Here is a 17,219-nt window from a genome sequence, read left to right on the forward strand (position 1 = left end):
GAGAGAGAGAGACAAAGAACACTGTGCAGTAAAAGGCTGCAGACACAGCATCTTCAGTGTGAGATGGATTAAAAAATTGGTGTGCGTGTACCTTTTGTGCACCTGTCCATGTCATCAGAAGACTGGAGCCAGGCGGTCACCTTGGCCTGGCTGGTAAAAGATACCGGCGAGTGGAAAGAGGACTGCTTTGCAAGAGAGGCACGCTATAGAAAATGATTGAGCAGAGAAAGAGAAAGAGAAAGAGAAGATAAATGCAAAAGTACAACCCCAGCTAAGTAAAACAATAATAATATATATATATATGTTTGTGTGTATGTGTGTGTGTGTGTGTGTGTAATAAATGCATATACACTACAGTGTGAAAAGTGCTTTTTTGAGAGTCTATTTTTTAAAAGTTTCCACAAATTGGCACAGGTTTTAACCTTGAACAGTCTTTTAACATCCTCTCAAAGTTAAAGCTTTCAGTCTAAACCCTCTTCATGTCCCATGGCATTACCTTTCTGATTGACTGACTGTCAGGTATCGTGGGGGAGGAGGTGAGGGGGTAATGAGGGTGGAAGAGTGTTTTCTCATGAGGGAACATGGCGATCTCATTCTGCCTGTAAAGTCTGTGGTGACGGAGCTTAGAGACCCATTCATCAAACAACTCCTGGGACTTGATCTGCAAGGACAAAGAGACCAGAGTTAAAGGTTCAGGATAAAGGAAACCTACTCAATCATGATTCAGAAGCTGTTTTTCCTGACGTTGTGGTCTGCACTTTAAAATGGTCCAGTTGAGCTCATGACTTTGTATTTGAAGGACCTGGTTCCCATTCCTGAGATCAAGAGTTCAAAACGCACTTGGAGAAAAAGCAGACGAAACCTATTTTGTCCCTTAAACGAGTCTCTTTAAAAGAGGATTCTCTACTTGGAAGGAGAATTTCATTTAAGAGTCAATCTCCCTGTTGGGGTTTGTAATGATTTGCTGAAAGCTTTAAACATGATAACAAGATATACTCAAAACAAACTCAGGACAATAAAGAAGATACTGCAATTCAAAGAAATTCAGCACAAGAATTTCAATGTGTCTAAACAAATCATAAAAACTCAGATTATCCATTTAGACAATTATGCGTATTTATTTCTAAATTCATATTAAACAATTTCATACTGACATCAAAAAATGCTGTTTCTAGAACTAGTATTTGAAGGCTAATGTGGATTAAAAATTTGAGTTCAATTCAAAAATTTATTTTACTAATTAGTGTAATTATTAACTACTGTAGTTCTACTTCAATTCTAATTACAAGAGAAATTCAGATGTAAGTGCAATTACACTTTATTAAGTCAAATTCAGAATTAAATTCAATGCACATTTTAATGCATATACCATCATAACCTCTCAGTGCTACTTTAATATAAGGCTAAAGCTAACCTAATGTTCCATCATAATAAAACTGCAGCAAAATTACAGCATGCACTGTAATCTCCACTAATGCTTCTCCTGTGACCGCAGAGCATTCTGACTCTGAGGTCAGTCTAATATTATAATTGTTGTGATACCTTCAGGTGATAAATGTTTTCTTCGGCGTCCAGATCTATGCACTTGGCTTTCTTCTTAATGGCCATGACAGACAACCCCACATCAATGCAGCCGTGGAGCTTGCCTTTCTCGACCTGCACACAACACAGACAGAAGGTTTGTCCTATAAATATCACCGCTACCTCTTATATCAACACCAGAGATGCTACTTTGTTGCAACATACTCAAATTACTACTGAGCAAATATGTTTCTCCTGATTAAACCTCAAATGAATATAAATTCAAATTGAATTTTTGGCTCTTGTGCTTTTTCACAAATAATGAAATCTTCATAGGTTTCATAGGTATTTCGTAGGTTTGCATGAATGATATAAAAGTAGGGATGAGAATTGTGAAGGATTTAAGGATCTGGTTCCATTAACAAATCTTTCAGTATTTATAAGGATAAATATTTAATAAAGAGAAGCTATTCAGGTGCCAAATAACAATTACATTTACATTGCCAGTTACATTTAATAATAAATTAAAAACAATTCTTGCAAAAGATGCATATACTCATAAATGCAATCTAACAATAGGCCTTAACTACATATTAAAAATATATGTGGTAAATATATATGTAATATGTGGTAACATATTTAATTCATTTATATTTTAAAAATAATACTGACAAAACACATAATGTTTATCTTTAACTACACACTGACATATAACTGACCAGTCAATAACTACTGTACACTGATTAGATAAAATATTAAATAAAAATAACTTGCTCATAAGAGTCATTTTCCCGTAATCTGACTAAATTCAGAATTTGTAAGCATACAGCGCTCTGTAAGCATACTGTGCATTCAAAACACTAAATTTCACCAAAGGTGACAAGTTTGCAGCACTTTAAAAGCAAGCGGGCTTCAGCTAATTTTGCTAATGCATAACCGTGTCATATTTAACTAGTGCTTTTGATTTAGAGGCCAAAAAGGCTCCATGCAGCTACATCTGAAAGATATGTGGCAGGTTAAAATGTACTTTCATTATAATTTAATACCCTGGCAACTTCATGACGCTGTTTAGGAGGGCAGACTGGCATGAGGGAAAGCAACCACGGCAATGTGGTATAATAGTTTCTGTTATGAAATTACCGCTTTACATTTGCAAACTATCGGCTCTAGATGATTCTAGCAAACACTGGGGACATTAACTTTGATTTTACATTCCCACAGCTTGAGGCTTTTATCAGCAGGAAACATATATTGACAGAAAGATGGAGATTTAGGGCCTCTAAAGATTGCTGGAGCTCTGTCAAGACTTACATGATTGGGAACTGACCACTAAAATCCTGAGTGCTTTAGTTCAATAGACTGAGTGTGTGTGTGTGTGTGTGTGTGTGAGGCCTTTTAGACTCACATCAGCTGCGCATTTGGCGTACTTCAAAATGCCCTTATCCAGGTAGAAGAATCTCTGTGAAGAAAGAAGCACATTGAGTAGAGGACAGGAGAAACTTGGGTCAGATTTATTTGGTAAAAGATGAATGTCCTGAGAGACTGTGTATCGTTATGCCTCTTTTCTGTCTATTCTTGTATTTACTCTTTTTGGTTGAAGGGTATTTTTGGAGAACAAACCTTTGAATGGCTTACTTTGTATCTGAACATTAAACTGGCACAGAAGAAAGTATTTTTGCATCAAATAATACTCACTTCATCTTTGTGTTTGTGCACTTAAATTGAACAGAATGAGTGCTTTAATTGTCACACCTCACACTGAAAAATGTGAAATGACTGTGCCATTTATTTAGAGTGCATTTTTATGTTGGTATAATCGAAAATCGCGGTTTCTGGTTTAATTCAGTTTGGCTAAAAGCAAGAAGCACTCCTCGTTGATAAGTTTTTGTTGCTGTTAGTACATAACAGACAAGATGATGCATATTTTTTAAAAGATCACACAATAAATATTAAGGTCTTTCATCATAATTTTCATATTATAGCTAATTTAGCTTTTGTTTATGGTGAAATTAAGATATAAAAAGCCCAAAAACTATCAATTTTTTATAAATTGAGAAAAAAACGAATCAATCTAGCTGCAACAAATTAGAGTATTGTTTTCAGTGCAGCGTCCATCAGAGTGAATGTGTTCAGGCAGGTTAGCATGAATCCGTTGAGCTGCTTTGAGATCTGGAAATCTCTGCACTAATCTAATTATTTCACGTTTTCCAAATATTTCTACTAAAACATTGGTAGAGGCATTGATGCATGACTATTTCCTAATTACCTTGTGCCAGCCTTTCATGGGCCACTTCCTCTTCTTCAGCATGTAGCCGGCCTGGTTCTCTGGCTCCTGAACATTGGAAAGACCACCACGCAAACCCTCGATGATCTCCCAGCTGTCCTGTATAATCCAATTCAATACACATGAACACTTTACAATGAAACACTGTACTTAACTGACCTACATTTTGTGTTTCTAACTCAATGTCTATGAAAAAACAGGCATTAATAATAAATGTGTCAACTAGAGATACTGCAGTAGATATAATTAGATGGCTATCATTAGACTGCTTTACATTATTTACACATAAGAATGATGAAAAATATGATAAAATGTGAAAACAGAGAGTCAACAAGTCAAGACGAAGTGTGGAAATAACCTGACAGATTAATATGGAATAGGTGTATGATATGATTAATATAAATAATTGATTTTTCATTATTTTCATTTTGATGACAATGGAAAATAAATGTACAGAAAATGTTTTAGAGGGACATGAAAAATGGAGCTGCTGCAAGCTTATGATTCTTTGAAAATCATGGATTTTGTATATAATTCAGAACACAAACCATATACTGTATGTGCATACTGTTAACAATAAGGAGTAAATTCAGAGAGAAGAGATATTCTTTTCTTTATTATTTAGAGTGCTGACAAATGGGACAAAAATGTGGGTCTCCATTCTCTCTCTTTAGCAATTTTTGTCTCTTCCTCAAGGCGAGAACTGCACTGCCCAAATACACTCTCAGCAATTCACTACATCAAGGACAACTTTCAAAGAGACATCTCTATAGCCAAGGACAAAACCCAAACATGCATTAAGAACCACAGAGTGAGACAGAATGAAACCAACCTCTATTATACAACAACTTAAATTAAAGAACAACACAACCTTCAAGGGATACTGTTATGACAGAGAAACAGACCAGCTGATCAACCAACCCTTGTGAAAAAGAAGTACACTTTAGAATACTTTCTAAGTGTCTAATACTTTCTACGAGCCCCTAAGAAGTATTGAGTACATGTACAGTAAATGAACAAACTTCCCAGAAGGCCAACAATTCACTAAAAATGTTTTTATTGATCTTATGAAGTATTCTAATTTGTTGAGATAGTGAATTGGTAGGTTTTTGTTAAATGTGAGCCAAAATCATCACAATTAAAAGAACCAAAGACTTAAACTACTTCAGTCTGTGTGCACTGAATTTATTTAATACACCAGTTTCACAATTTGAGTTGAATTACTAAAATAAATGAACTTTTCCATGACATTCTAATTTATTGTAACTGTATTGTAAACAAAAATATACTTGAATGTCATTTCTACTGAAACTTGTATGTCAAGTCATGTTTAAACTTATCTGTAATTACACATTTGTAATGAAGCTGCAATTAAGTGTCAAAACATCACATTGTTTGGATTTTGTTTGCACCGTTTTCTCTGTCTAGTTAGTTGTCATGGTTTCTGATTTGAGTTCTTCTTTAGGTTCAGTTGTGTCTTGTTAATTATCCTTGTTTGGTCTGTGTATTTAAGTTCCTGTCTGTTCAGTTTGAGTTAGTCAGTATTGTCAATGTTATGTGTGTCTCCTGCCTTCTCTTGCTTGGATTTACCTATATGTGGATTTATTAAAGACTGCTTATCGTCATTAGCCAGGCCAGAAGCCTAAAAAGTTGTCTGGGGATGGTCCTCGGGGGAATTTCGGCACCTTTATTGAGTGGGTGCTGGTGAATAATTGGATCACTGGGTACACCCACAGCAGAGGACATGAGCCAGGCCCTGGGCGACGACCTCTCCCCCTCAGCCGCCTCCGGTCTTTGAGATCTCCACCCGGAACCGATTCGCTCCCCTCTGCGAGATGGAATGCGACGCTGTGATCGTCGATGCTGAAGGGCGACGAGAGCCTCGGAGCGGTCGTGCTTCATGCCGGGGTTAACGACACCATGCAGACAGACAGAGACACTGAAGAGGGACTTCAGGAGCCTGATCGAGGCGGTGCGCAGCACAACGCCCGCGGCAACGATCATCGTGTCAGGACCGCTTCCCACGTATTGACAAGGACACGAAAGGTTCAGTTGACTTTTTGCTTTAAATGAATGGTTATTGTCATGGTGTAAAGAACAGAAACTGTGCTTTGTTAATAATTGGAATCTTTTCTGGGAGCATCCTAGACTTTTTCGCGCCGATGGCCTGCACCCCAGCAGAGTCGGAGCAGAACCCCTCTCAGACAACATCTCCAGGACACTACTCTTCATATGACTAGTAAGCCAATTCTCAAATAACTGCTTGGCTTTTGTTCTACCTGCTCAAATGATAGAAGTACTTGTGCTGTCCAATCTATTAAGACTGTGTCTGTTCCCCGAATAGTGAGGTCAAAATATAAATTTAATGTAGGATCAAGAAAAAAAACTGATCGTGATTAAACCAGAAAAATGTAAAATAAATGAACAAAAACTATTTTTAAAGTTTAACATAAACATTAGATCACTCACACCCAAAGCAGTTATTGTAAATGAAATGATCACAGATAATAGTTTTGATGTACTCTGCTTGACTGAAACCTGGCTAAAACCAAATGATTTTATTGGTCTTAATGAGTCTACTCCATCAAACTACTGTTATAAACATGAGCCCCGTCAGACTGGTCGTGGGGGAGGTGTTGCAACAATATATAGTGATATTCTCAATGTTACCCAGAAAACAGGATACAGCTTTAAATCATTCAAAATACTTGTTACACTGTTGCATAATGCATAATGTTACACTGTCAGATAAGCAAAATAAATCTATTTTATCTCTATAAATCCATTTCCTCTCAGACTTATTGGTTACAGTTGATAAAGCGCTAATTGTCTGAGATTTTAACCTTTCACATTGATAATACAAATGATGCATTAGGACTTGCGTTTACTGACCTAATAAACTCTTTTGGAGTCAAGCAAAATGTCACCGGGCCCACTCATCGTTTTAATCATAAGCTAGATTTAATTATATAGCATGGAATCGATCTTACTGATATAGATATCATACCTCAAGGTGATGATGTTACTTATCATTTTCCTTGTATTGTGAATTCTGTGTATTACTGATATTAACTATATGGCTCCGCGTTATCGTCCAGGCAGGACTATTGTTCCAGCCACCAAAGACAGATTCACCTGATTTATCTCAACTGCTCTGTGTACCCATAAATACTTATGAACTAGACGAAATGACTGGCAACATGGGCACTATCTTCTCTTATACATTAGAACCCGTTGCCCCCATCAAATTAAAAAAGGTTAGAGAAAAACATACTGTACCATGGTACAACAGTAATACCCACTCTCTCAAGAAAGAAACTCGTAGTCTTGAGCGTAAATGGAGAAAAACTAACTTGTAAGTTTTTAGAATTGCGTGGAAAAACAGTTTGTCCAACTACAGACAAGCTCTAAAAACTGCCAGGGCAGAGCATATCCACAAACTCATAGAAAACAACCAAAACAATCCAAGGGTTTTATTTAGCACAGTGGCTAGATTAACAAATAACCACCCAATCTAAATATTCCCTCACAGTTAAATAGTAATGACTTTATGAATCTCCTGACTGATAAAATAGATAACATCAGAAATACAATAACAAATTAGATTCTACAGCATGTAATACTTCAGTTCAGCATGTAATACTAAATTGTGCTCCTTCCTGCAAAAAAATTATCTCTATGAAGAGTTTCAGGCCCTACCATAGCACAGAAACTGTACTTGTTAAAATTACAAATGACTTGTTCTTGCATCAGACCAAGGCTGCATCTCATTGCTAGTTTTACTTGATCTTAGTGCTGCGTTCGAGATCATAGATCATGACATACTTCTAGATCGATTACAAAACTATACAGGTAATCCAGCGCCAGGACCTGGTTGAGCTCCCAGGTGGTAGTATTGTGCCTTAACTCTGACACCTGTCACACAAGAAGAAGACGCAGCACTCGCAGATACTCCAAGGAGAGCCATGTTAAGCAGAGTAAGTTGACATTATTTTACTAGTCATTGAATGGGAAACATTATATTAACCTGTTAACAGCGGTTTTCTGTCTTCATATATTTAAGTAAAGGGTGATTATTTTAATAAGTACCACATTTTCTTTATTCATCTTATTTTAGTATTTGCAATCCATATGGCTTGTGCGTAGTAACACTTTATTTCTTTGTTCAAATCTATTAACAGTTACACGATTAAAAATGATCTTGAAAAACTGAGCGAACACATTGCTACATTAAAATGTTTGACACTTAATGCCTCATCTGTGGTCATTCTTCAATAAGGTTCATTAGTTAACATATATAATAACAAATAATAATGAACAATATTTCCACAGCATTTATTAATCTTAGTTCATGTTAATTTCAGCATTTACTTATGCATTATTAAAATCACAAGTTGTGTTTGTAAACATTAATGCACTGTTAACTAACATGAACAATGAATGACTGTATTTTTATTAACATTAACAAAGAATAATAAAATGTGTAATAAATGTATTGTTCATTGTTCATTCATGTTAGTTAATACATTAACGTTAACAAATGACATCTTATTGTAGTGTTACCATTAATATTTATTCATCATACTGTCATCATGACAGTATTTTCTCTCTTGTTATTTCATAGGAGCTTCAAAGAAGACGGAGAAAGCCAGAGTCTTGTGCCCTGCATTTATCAGTATCCTTATGTGTGTTGGGTGAAAAAGAAAAACTCAAACAAAGTAAAAAATAATTTGACTGATATCTTCCGCCCCCCAAGTTTTCTATAGATATCACGATATATCGATATTGCGAATTCTTATGGCCACACTAACCGTGATATGAAAAATCTAATAGCCGTAGTCCAGCCCTGAATCTCCTGTGTTCCTTTCCCAGCCTCCTTCTCCCTCCTCTTCATATGTCAGCCAGTTCTTCAGCCCTGTCTCCACTGGATCCTGCCAGCCCCTCAGCTCACCCTCAGTCAGCGCCATCCTGGAGCTTTGTCTCATCTCAGGGCTTCTAGTCTCTAGGTCCGCCTCCATCCATTGAGTCCTGGATTCGTCTCCACGTGGCCCGTCATTCCACTGGCTCCACCGGGCTCCCTCATCCCTCCGGCTCTACCTTGGTCAGTCATCGACCCTCCTTCACTACGGGATTCCACTCCTCTGGCTTCGCCTTGCCCCTCCATCCCTCTGGTTCTGTCTAGCTCCTCCTTCCCTCCAGCTCCTCCTTGGTCATCAGTCACTCCGGCACTACCACGGTCTTCTGGATCCCGGCCTCCGCCTTATTTGCAGGTGACTTGGACTCCACCTTGGCCCTCTAGACCCATGGTGTCACCCTGGCTCTACGGGTCTCCATCAGCATTACCTCCGACAGTTGGACCCCTGGTGCTGTCAGTCTTACCTCTACCATGGTTCCTCCCTCTGTCAACTCTGCCGTGGGCCTCCTTTCTGCCTGGTCTCTGGGTCTACATCTGGCTCCTCCTGCTCCTAGCTCCTCCCTCCATCATCTCCTCAGCATTCCTACCCATGGCACACTCTGCATCTTCCTCCAGAGTTGCGTCCTACCTACACAGATGGTCTCTTTACATCACAAGGTTGCGCCTTCCGGGAGGGGGAGTTACTGTTACAGTTATGGACTTTAGGTTGTTTCTCTCTGTTCCTGTTCTCCTGCCTTATTTAGTTCTGTTTCCTGCAGTGTAACAAATAATATAATATATTAATATATAATATATTATCTAGAAGTATAGTTTTTTTTTTACTTTTAAGATTTAATGTACACCACAAGTGCCTTTCGATACAAAAGCACACATCTTTTCCACAAGGGACCGATTAAAAACCGCCTCTTGTCACCCAAGTAGTGACAAAAAGTACAGTTAGTATATAAACTATACAGGAGCACTACATATAGTGTATAAGATATAAAGTAAACTATACAGGACCAGCACTCTCATAAAGTATTTAATTTATTTGATAGACAGTTCTGTTAATGAGGACATTTCTCTGAAGAAGTGGGCACCAGATCACCTGGTGGGATTTCAGCCCTCTTTGCAGTAGTAAACTCTACACGACATAATTCCATTATGTTGGTATTGAGAGCAATGTCTGCCACACGAACAGTGAAACATATCTCCGCTTGAAGGAGTAATGAGCTTTACACTGCCCCAACAAACTTCGAGTCAAATAGAGTCAAGTAACACCAAGTCTGCACCAGACGCAACAGTTGTCGCATCGTGCCGCATCCAGTGTAGACAGCATCACTGATTATAATCAATAGAACCTCATTGTATTTTGTTGCATCGCATCACTCATATCTGGTGTAGATGGTGTAACATCGAGAAAGTCTAACTGGGGAAGAAATGGATGATCCTGTAGCCACAATAAAAATTTTACTGTTATTAATGTCTTTGCGTGTCATTCTTTGCCTGAAATACGGCAAATAAAATGAAAGAGGCTGTGGATGAAGCTCGCTTTGAGCGAAATATGTTCATCGTCATGGCAACAGTTCATGGCCCCTATCAGATTAAGTCAGAGTTTGTTGTCATTTGTTGGAAAATCATTTCACACTGCTCAGACATTCTACGACCCAACAAACACAGATTAGGCATGTTCAGTCAGGTGAAAACAAACTCCAACCAATGCCAAAAAATGGCAACAGGGGAAACAGACTGATCCAACAAACTCCAACAGACTAGTCTGTTGGCGTTTGTTGGTGTGGTTTGAATTGGCCTTATAATGCTACCAAATGAAGATAACAGCCTAATAATCAGGTTGGCGTGTTCATCTGAGGAGAAGGACACCCATCTGCCCTCCGGAGCTCACAGCATATGAATGCACACACGTGTAGGTGTATGTATGCACACTGATTAAGTCTATACATAATAGGAACAAATCTGCGTGAACAGTGGCTGAAGACTTGTAATTGCATCCAAAGGTCCGATAGCAGACTTTTAAACCCTGCTGTATTTATCCTTCATTTCCACAGAACATGATTAGTTTGCCACTAATTCCCTTGCATAAAACCCCCAGGAAGTGTTTCAGAATTGCAATAAATGAAAAAAACAAAAAAAAAACAAGGAGCTGCAAGTTTTTATTCATCTGGCGCTCAAGGCTCATTTCATGGATCTGTTTTATTCATATTTCTTACAGTCATCTGACTGAGAACAGAGAGATTAATACTGTGTTTCAGCACAGCGGGTAATGGACCTGGTAAAGATAAAGTGGAAAGAAGTAGCTGAGAAATTTTTGGGTAAAGTCCAGAAACAGTTTGTCTAGTCTACTGCTTTCTGCTTCACTGCTTTATCTTTATGTCAGCCAGTTTTTCATAAAAGCAACTTAAAAAAAACCTAAGCACTATAAATATTTTACTCTTAAGGTCATTTTTGTATGAAGCAGGCAAGCTTGTCATCCTAAGACTTATAAACAGAACTTCAGCTCTTAGAATAAACACAGCTGTCTCATGTCAGTGCATTTAAACTTAAGCTAATGTTAAGTAGAAGCGTGTATCAATGGAATTTTTATTTGATCAACATCAAGATTTTAAGGTTAATAATTATATGAGTATAAAAAAGTATATTTCAGTCAAGACAAACTTTGGAGCAGTTTAAGTATATTAATTAATTTAGTATGTTAATTTGGTCTAGGCATACTAGATCTACTTTCCTGCTGCTGTTATTGCTGCTTCTGCGGCTGTTATCACTGCAAGAGCTGAGCAAGTAGGCAGACATACACACAGACATGCAGCTGCTGCACAAATATACAGGTCCTTCTCAAAAAATTCATTATTTTCCATAATGTAATGATAAAAATTAAACTTTCATATATTTTAGATTCATTTTACAGCAACTGAAATATTTCAGGTCTTTTATTGTTTTAATACTGATGATTTTGGCATACAGCTCATGAAAACCCAAAATTCCTATCTCAAAAAATTAGCATATTTCATCCGACCAATAAAAGAAAAGTGTTTTTAATACAAAAAAAGTCAACCTTCAAATAATTATGTTCAGTTATGCACTCAATACTTGGTCGGGAATCCTTTTGCAGAAATGACTGCTTCAATGCGGTGTGGCATGGAGGCAATCAGCCTGTGGCACTGCTGAGGTGTTATGGAGGCCCAGGATGCTTCGATAGCGGCCTTAAGCTCATCCAGAGTGTTGGGTCTTGCGTCTCTCAACTTTCTCTTCACAATATCCCACAGATTCTCTATGGGGTTCAGGTCAGGAGAGTTGGCAGGCCAATTGAGCACAGTAATACCATGGTCAGTAAACCATTTACCAGTGGTTTTGGCACTGTGAGCAGGTGCCAGGTCATGCTGAAAAACGAAATCTTCATCTCCATAAAGCTTTTCAGCAGATGCAGGTATATATATTAGTTTATCGAGTTAGTAGTTATTGGTTGATATTTTAAAGTGATTTTGGAGCCAAATATTTTTTTTAGGTGCCACAGAATAAATGTGTTTTATTTATTTTATGATTATTATTATCTATTTATTTACATTTCAACATTTCAATCATACTGCCATGTGTTTATGTCTCATCTTTTCTTGACTTTATCAGCATTTTAATCCATCTTGTAGATGACCTGGAAACTAAGGTTCACTTAAAGTGGGAACTAAATGTCTTTTCCAACTTGAAATCTACAGTCACAAAGAATTGTTTATTACACAGAATCTGTACCAGTATCATGGAGCATAAGCATCACTTGGCCAATGAGTGTAGCTTGGGCTCCTCCTACATGAGACATTTCAGTAAGTTGTACTGTAGGCTCTCTTATAAAATAGCCTACCTTTTGATGTTAGTTCATGTTCACTGTGTACTATATTAGTAAAGAGAAAGATTAAATGGGTTCACTTGCCCTTGAACTGAGGCGCTAAAGCGACCGCGCCTGCCGCATTTAGGAGCGCCAAAACTGTATTGTTTGAATTTCGTTATGAATTCGGAATAATTTTAAAGCTGGTACTTTTTATTAAAAAGTGACAAAGCACAGAGCTTTTTGCGATTACTAGACGGCAGTTGCACTTCAAATAATGAAGTTCACACATTAAAAGAACACAGACAAGATCTTGTTTAGAAGAAGCCATATTAGTAATTATTATAAACGAGAATGGTTAACGATATTGCCAATATCCACACTGCTGACAGCTTTACCTGTATGGAGTCAATATAATATCACATATATACGCAAAAAAATAAAGTTTTGCAAAGGAAAATAAAGTTTTGCAAACAAAAATTAAAGTATTGAGAAAAATAATTTTGCTTTTTTTGCAAACAAAAATAAAGAATTGCAAAACATAAATGATACCGCGCGAAAGCAATGATTTTGCAATACATATTTTCCATGGTCATATCTACAATTTTATTTGCAACACTGATTTTATTTTGCGCGTCAGTCTAGTTTGAGCTTGCGCTGCAGTTTTTCCTGTGCGCTTGCATTTTTCTGCGCGTCTCGCTTTGTGACGCTGTTTTGACGTGGGGGTGGAGTCAAGGGGCAGGGGCGTGTACAACATGCCTCCCTGGAAGTGACGTCATCGGCCCGAGACGCAGCTCACTGATCCAGGTACTGTCATGATGAGCAGATGTATGCGAGTGGATCGCTTCCTTTTATTCACTAGCATTAAAACATGCATGGTTTCGTTTTATTAACTTTATTAACAAATGTATATGTGTATTAGCAGCGTTTGCTCAAGTTAAAGAAGTTGTTACAATGCACATCTATTGTTTATTTCTCTCGATGTGCACTCTTTTACTGGCATAAAGTTGGCTTGACGTTGGACGTTCGATATTCGCAAATCTAGGGACCGTCTCTAAAGTTACATGCGAAACTACTATACACTTCTCTAACGTCAATAGCATGCAAGGAGAATGACTAACAGTCATGAAAACAACTGTTAACTGTTCATCCAGGTGTCAACTATAATGCACACCTTTTATATTTTTTGATAATTATTAAAATAAACTGTAAATCATATGTAAAATATTGCTACTTTTCATTACCAAATGGACGTAAACACTAATTTAAAGCTCAAAAGCTCAAATGAAAAATAGCAATATTTTACATATGATTTACAGTTTATTTGAATAATTATGAAAAATTATGAACGGTGTGCATTATAGTTGACACGAAGATGAACACTTTACAGTATGTTTTATGAAAGTGAGTCATTCTGTTCAAATGCTATTGAGCTTTAAATTTGTATTTAAGTGCATTCGGTAATGAAAAGTAGCAATATTTTACATATGATTTACAGTTTATTTGAATAATTATGAAAAAATATGAATGGTGTGCATTATAGTTGACACCTAGATGAACACTTTATAGTATGTTTTATGAAAGTGAGTCATTCTGTTCAAATGCTATTGAGCTTCGAATTATGGCATATTTTAAATTTGAGCCCATTCGGTAATGAAAAGTAGCAATATTTTACATTTGATTTACAGTTTATTTTAATAATTATCAAAAAAAATATAAAAGGTGTGCATTATAGTTGACACCTGGATGAACAGTTAACAGTTGTTTTCATGACTGTTATTCATTCTCCTTGCATGCTATTGACGTTAGAGAAGTGTATAGTAGTTTCACATGTAACTTTAGAGACGGTCCCTAGATTTGCGTATATCGAACGTCCAACGTCAAGCCAACTTTATGCCAGTCACACACTTTTATGTATTGGTCCCACTTGATCCAACGACGTTACCACTTTGGGGCAAAAGGTAGGCTAAATGGTACCGGGGTTGAAGGTAGCAATAAGTACAATATCACTTTCAAAAGGTACTAATATGTACCTTTAAGGTAGCAATATGCACCCCTTTGGGCTAAATAAGGTACAAAGGTATTTTTTTTTTTTTTGAGAGAGTGTACCAAAGTGATACTTCTATAAATGTAGTTCACTGTCTGCCAAATCAAATGGATACACACTTACCTGTCTGCTGTCATGTTTGGAGGAGGAACTGCTATTGCTATGAGATGGAGAGGAGATCTTCTGTGACATGGTGGAACTTTTTGGTTGTGATTTTATCTCTTTGTGCTCATTTAGATGGTGTATGTTAGAGGGGGGATGTAGAGGAGGAGCTGGAGTATGAGATGGAGAGGAGATCTTCTGTGACATGGCAGAACGATCCGCTAAAAAAAGCTATATAAAAAATAAAATCTCATTTGCATTGATTCTTGCCAAACGCGTTGGACAAGTGTTTTAGTCCCCTATAGCCTGTGGAGAGGTGAAGAGAGAAAGAAAGGGTTGGTCAGGAGATGTATGTGAAGATACACCTCAACAGCGATGTCAGGCGTTTCAACTGGTAACAGGTCATGAAGCACCACCTCGCCCACCTACAGGAATATCAAAAAGCAAGAATTATCATGAAAGTAGAAAGGCTATAGGTCATCTGACACACAATCTGTGGGTTGTGTTTGATCTCGAAAACAGATGTCAAGATGTGAATCCTACTCGAGATGTCAGTGTGAATCACTGGACATACTATAGATGTCATCCCCGGATCGTCTACCCTTCACTTAGCTTCTTCTTATTAAAGTTATGAAAGTGTGGGGGCTACACTGAACACACACCGTCTCTATGAATCTGTGCTTAATTTAAAGCAGTAACAGACATCAGAGATCGCTGCTCTGTCTTCCTCTCAGTGTGGTTCTCACATGAATGGAGAACAAAATGCAAATGTCCTTTTTTTGTTTGTGTGTTGGTTTTTTTTGTAGTGTGTCACAACAGCACCATATGCATACTCGTTTTACATCACCTGTGCTGGTTAATAACGCAGGTCACAGGGTGTGGGACATATATATTACACACACATGCACGAAAACACAATAAAGCCTCTTTCACACATCATATCACCAAGGCAGATGTATCATATTTTGTATTTCTTTTAAATTAGTCGCACAATTGTTATCCAGGTGTTACTTACATTATCACATATTTTGTTTTTTCTTATTTTGTTACATCATATCACCAAGGATCCAGATGCCCAACAACACAACATTATATTATATTAATTATACAGTATATGATTTTTTTTTTTTTTTTGGTTTATGATTTGCAATAGTAAGTCTTATGTGCAAGGCATTTGTTGCATTTTATATTGGCTGAGATTTTTTTTCTAGCATGTCTTTTGATGGCATTTTGAAAATCATATTCCAGTCTGTCTCTCACTTTTCTTCATTAAAAAACAGCAGCACAGGTCACAATGTGGGACACAGGAATGCAGCAAGGTTAATTAGATTAGTTTTGCAATCAGCAAACCAAACACCCCTTCATTTCCATCGGCCAGTGACGTGAATGTCATAAACACACATCCTTTCTTGCAAATCTCTCTCTCCCTTTCTTTTTTTTTTTTTTTTAAGTAAATTATATTTTAGTTCAGTTTGTTTTGTATTTATATTTCCTTGGGTATAGGATTTGGACAAAGGAAATTGTGAAAATGAGCAATATGTTGACTCTTTAGTAAGCATGCATCAGCATCAGCTGCACATCGACATACTAAGATTTAATCACTTCCTATGAGGATGGAGTAATCTTTGTTTCTTAATGCAACAGTGTGGGTGAATGGCCAGCCTCAGTGCTCTTGTCTTGTGTTAGGCTAATTTTTCCCGACATGCTATGACACGAATGACTGAAAACCTTCATAGACTAGAGGAACACATGCTGACGTCCTGTCATTGAGACATGTCCTATCATATAACATCCATCTTGCATCCAAAGTGGATAGCCAAAGACAGGTTGCCATTTACACCTGATATTGCCATGCATTGAAATGGTTTCTCCTGTCCCCACTTGTGAATTTTATCAAAGAGAGGGTCTCCTACAAGTCACTTACTACAAGCACAAATAAAATGCTGTTAAAGGGCTACTCCATCCCAAAATGAAAATTTTGACATTAATCACTTACCCCCATGTTGTTCCAAACAAGCTGTTTAAAAGCTGTCGGGCGGTTTGTTCGTCTCCCCGGAACACAATTTAAGATATTCAGATTGTAAAATCAGGAGGCTTGAGAGAACTGTCCCATAGACTGCCAAATAAAAATAACATAGTGTCAAGGTCCAGGAAAGTCAGAAAACTCAATAATCAGTAATAGTCCATGGGCGCCATCAGGGATTCACCAGTACAACGTACATGAAGAACATGAGAATACTTTTTTACACCAAAGAAAACAAAATGATACGACTTTATTCACAGCACAATTCCTCGGTCCTCTGTGGTGTCTCTTCCAAAGGGCTGTTATGGGCGGCGCAATTTTGTGCGAAATGCTGAGCAGATACGCAAAACGGTGTACGCTCGTTTCTGTGTCAGCTGCTGCTGGAGTCGGTGCGCATGCGGCTGTTTGTTTTCAAAAAACCAAGCAAATACATGATAAAAACGTATCCTTGTGGCGCGGCTGACACAGAAGACGTATCCACTTGCATACTAGTAAAGGGGGGGGATATGTCAAAAT

General features: G+C 37.5%; 1 protein-coding gene across 2 annotated transcripts in view; it reads right to left on the bottom strand.

Annotated features, from left to right (window-relative positions):
* Positions 1 to 14,776, bottom strand: part of LOC109049881 (oxysterol-binding protein-related protein 3-like) — a 33,190-nt gene extending 18,414 nt beyond the window's left edge. For both annotated transcript variants that reach the window (XM_042772348.1, XM_042772347.1), the window contains exons 1-6: positions 14,702 to 14,776; positions 3,788 to 3,904; positions 2,927 to 2,980; positions 1,543 to 1,656; positions 497 to 661; positions 92 to 203 (exon numbers count right to left, since the gene is read on the bottom strand). In XM_042772348.1, coding sequence (XP_042628282.1) covers positions 92 to 203; positions 497 to 661; positions 1,543 to 1,656; positions 2,927 to 2,980; positions 3,788 to 3,904; positions 14,702 to 14,770 — 631 coding nt within the window. In that variant the 5' untranslated portion in view covers positions 14,771 to 14,776. The remainder of the gene's footprint in view (positions 1 to 91; positions 204 to 496; positions 662 to 1,542; positions 1,657 to 2,926; positions 2,981 to 3,787; positions 3,905 to 14,701) is intronic.
* Between the last annotated feature and the right edge of the window lie 2,443 nt (positions 14,777 to 17,219).

This window comes from Cyprinus carpio, chromosome A16 (genome assembly GCF_018340385.1).
Source record: "Cyprinus carpio isolate SPL01 chromosome A16, ASM1834038v1, whole genome shotgun sequence".
Lineage (NCBI taxonomy): Eukaryota > Metazoa > Chordata > Actinopteri > Cypriniformes > Cyprinidae > Cyprinus > Cyprinus carpio.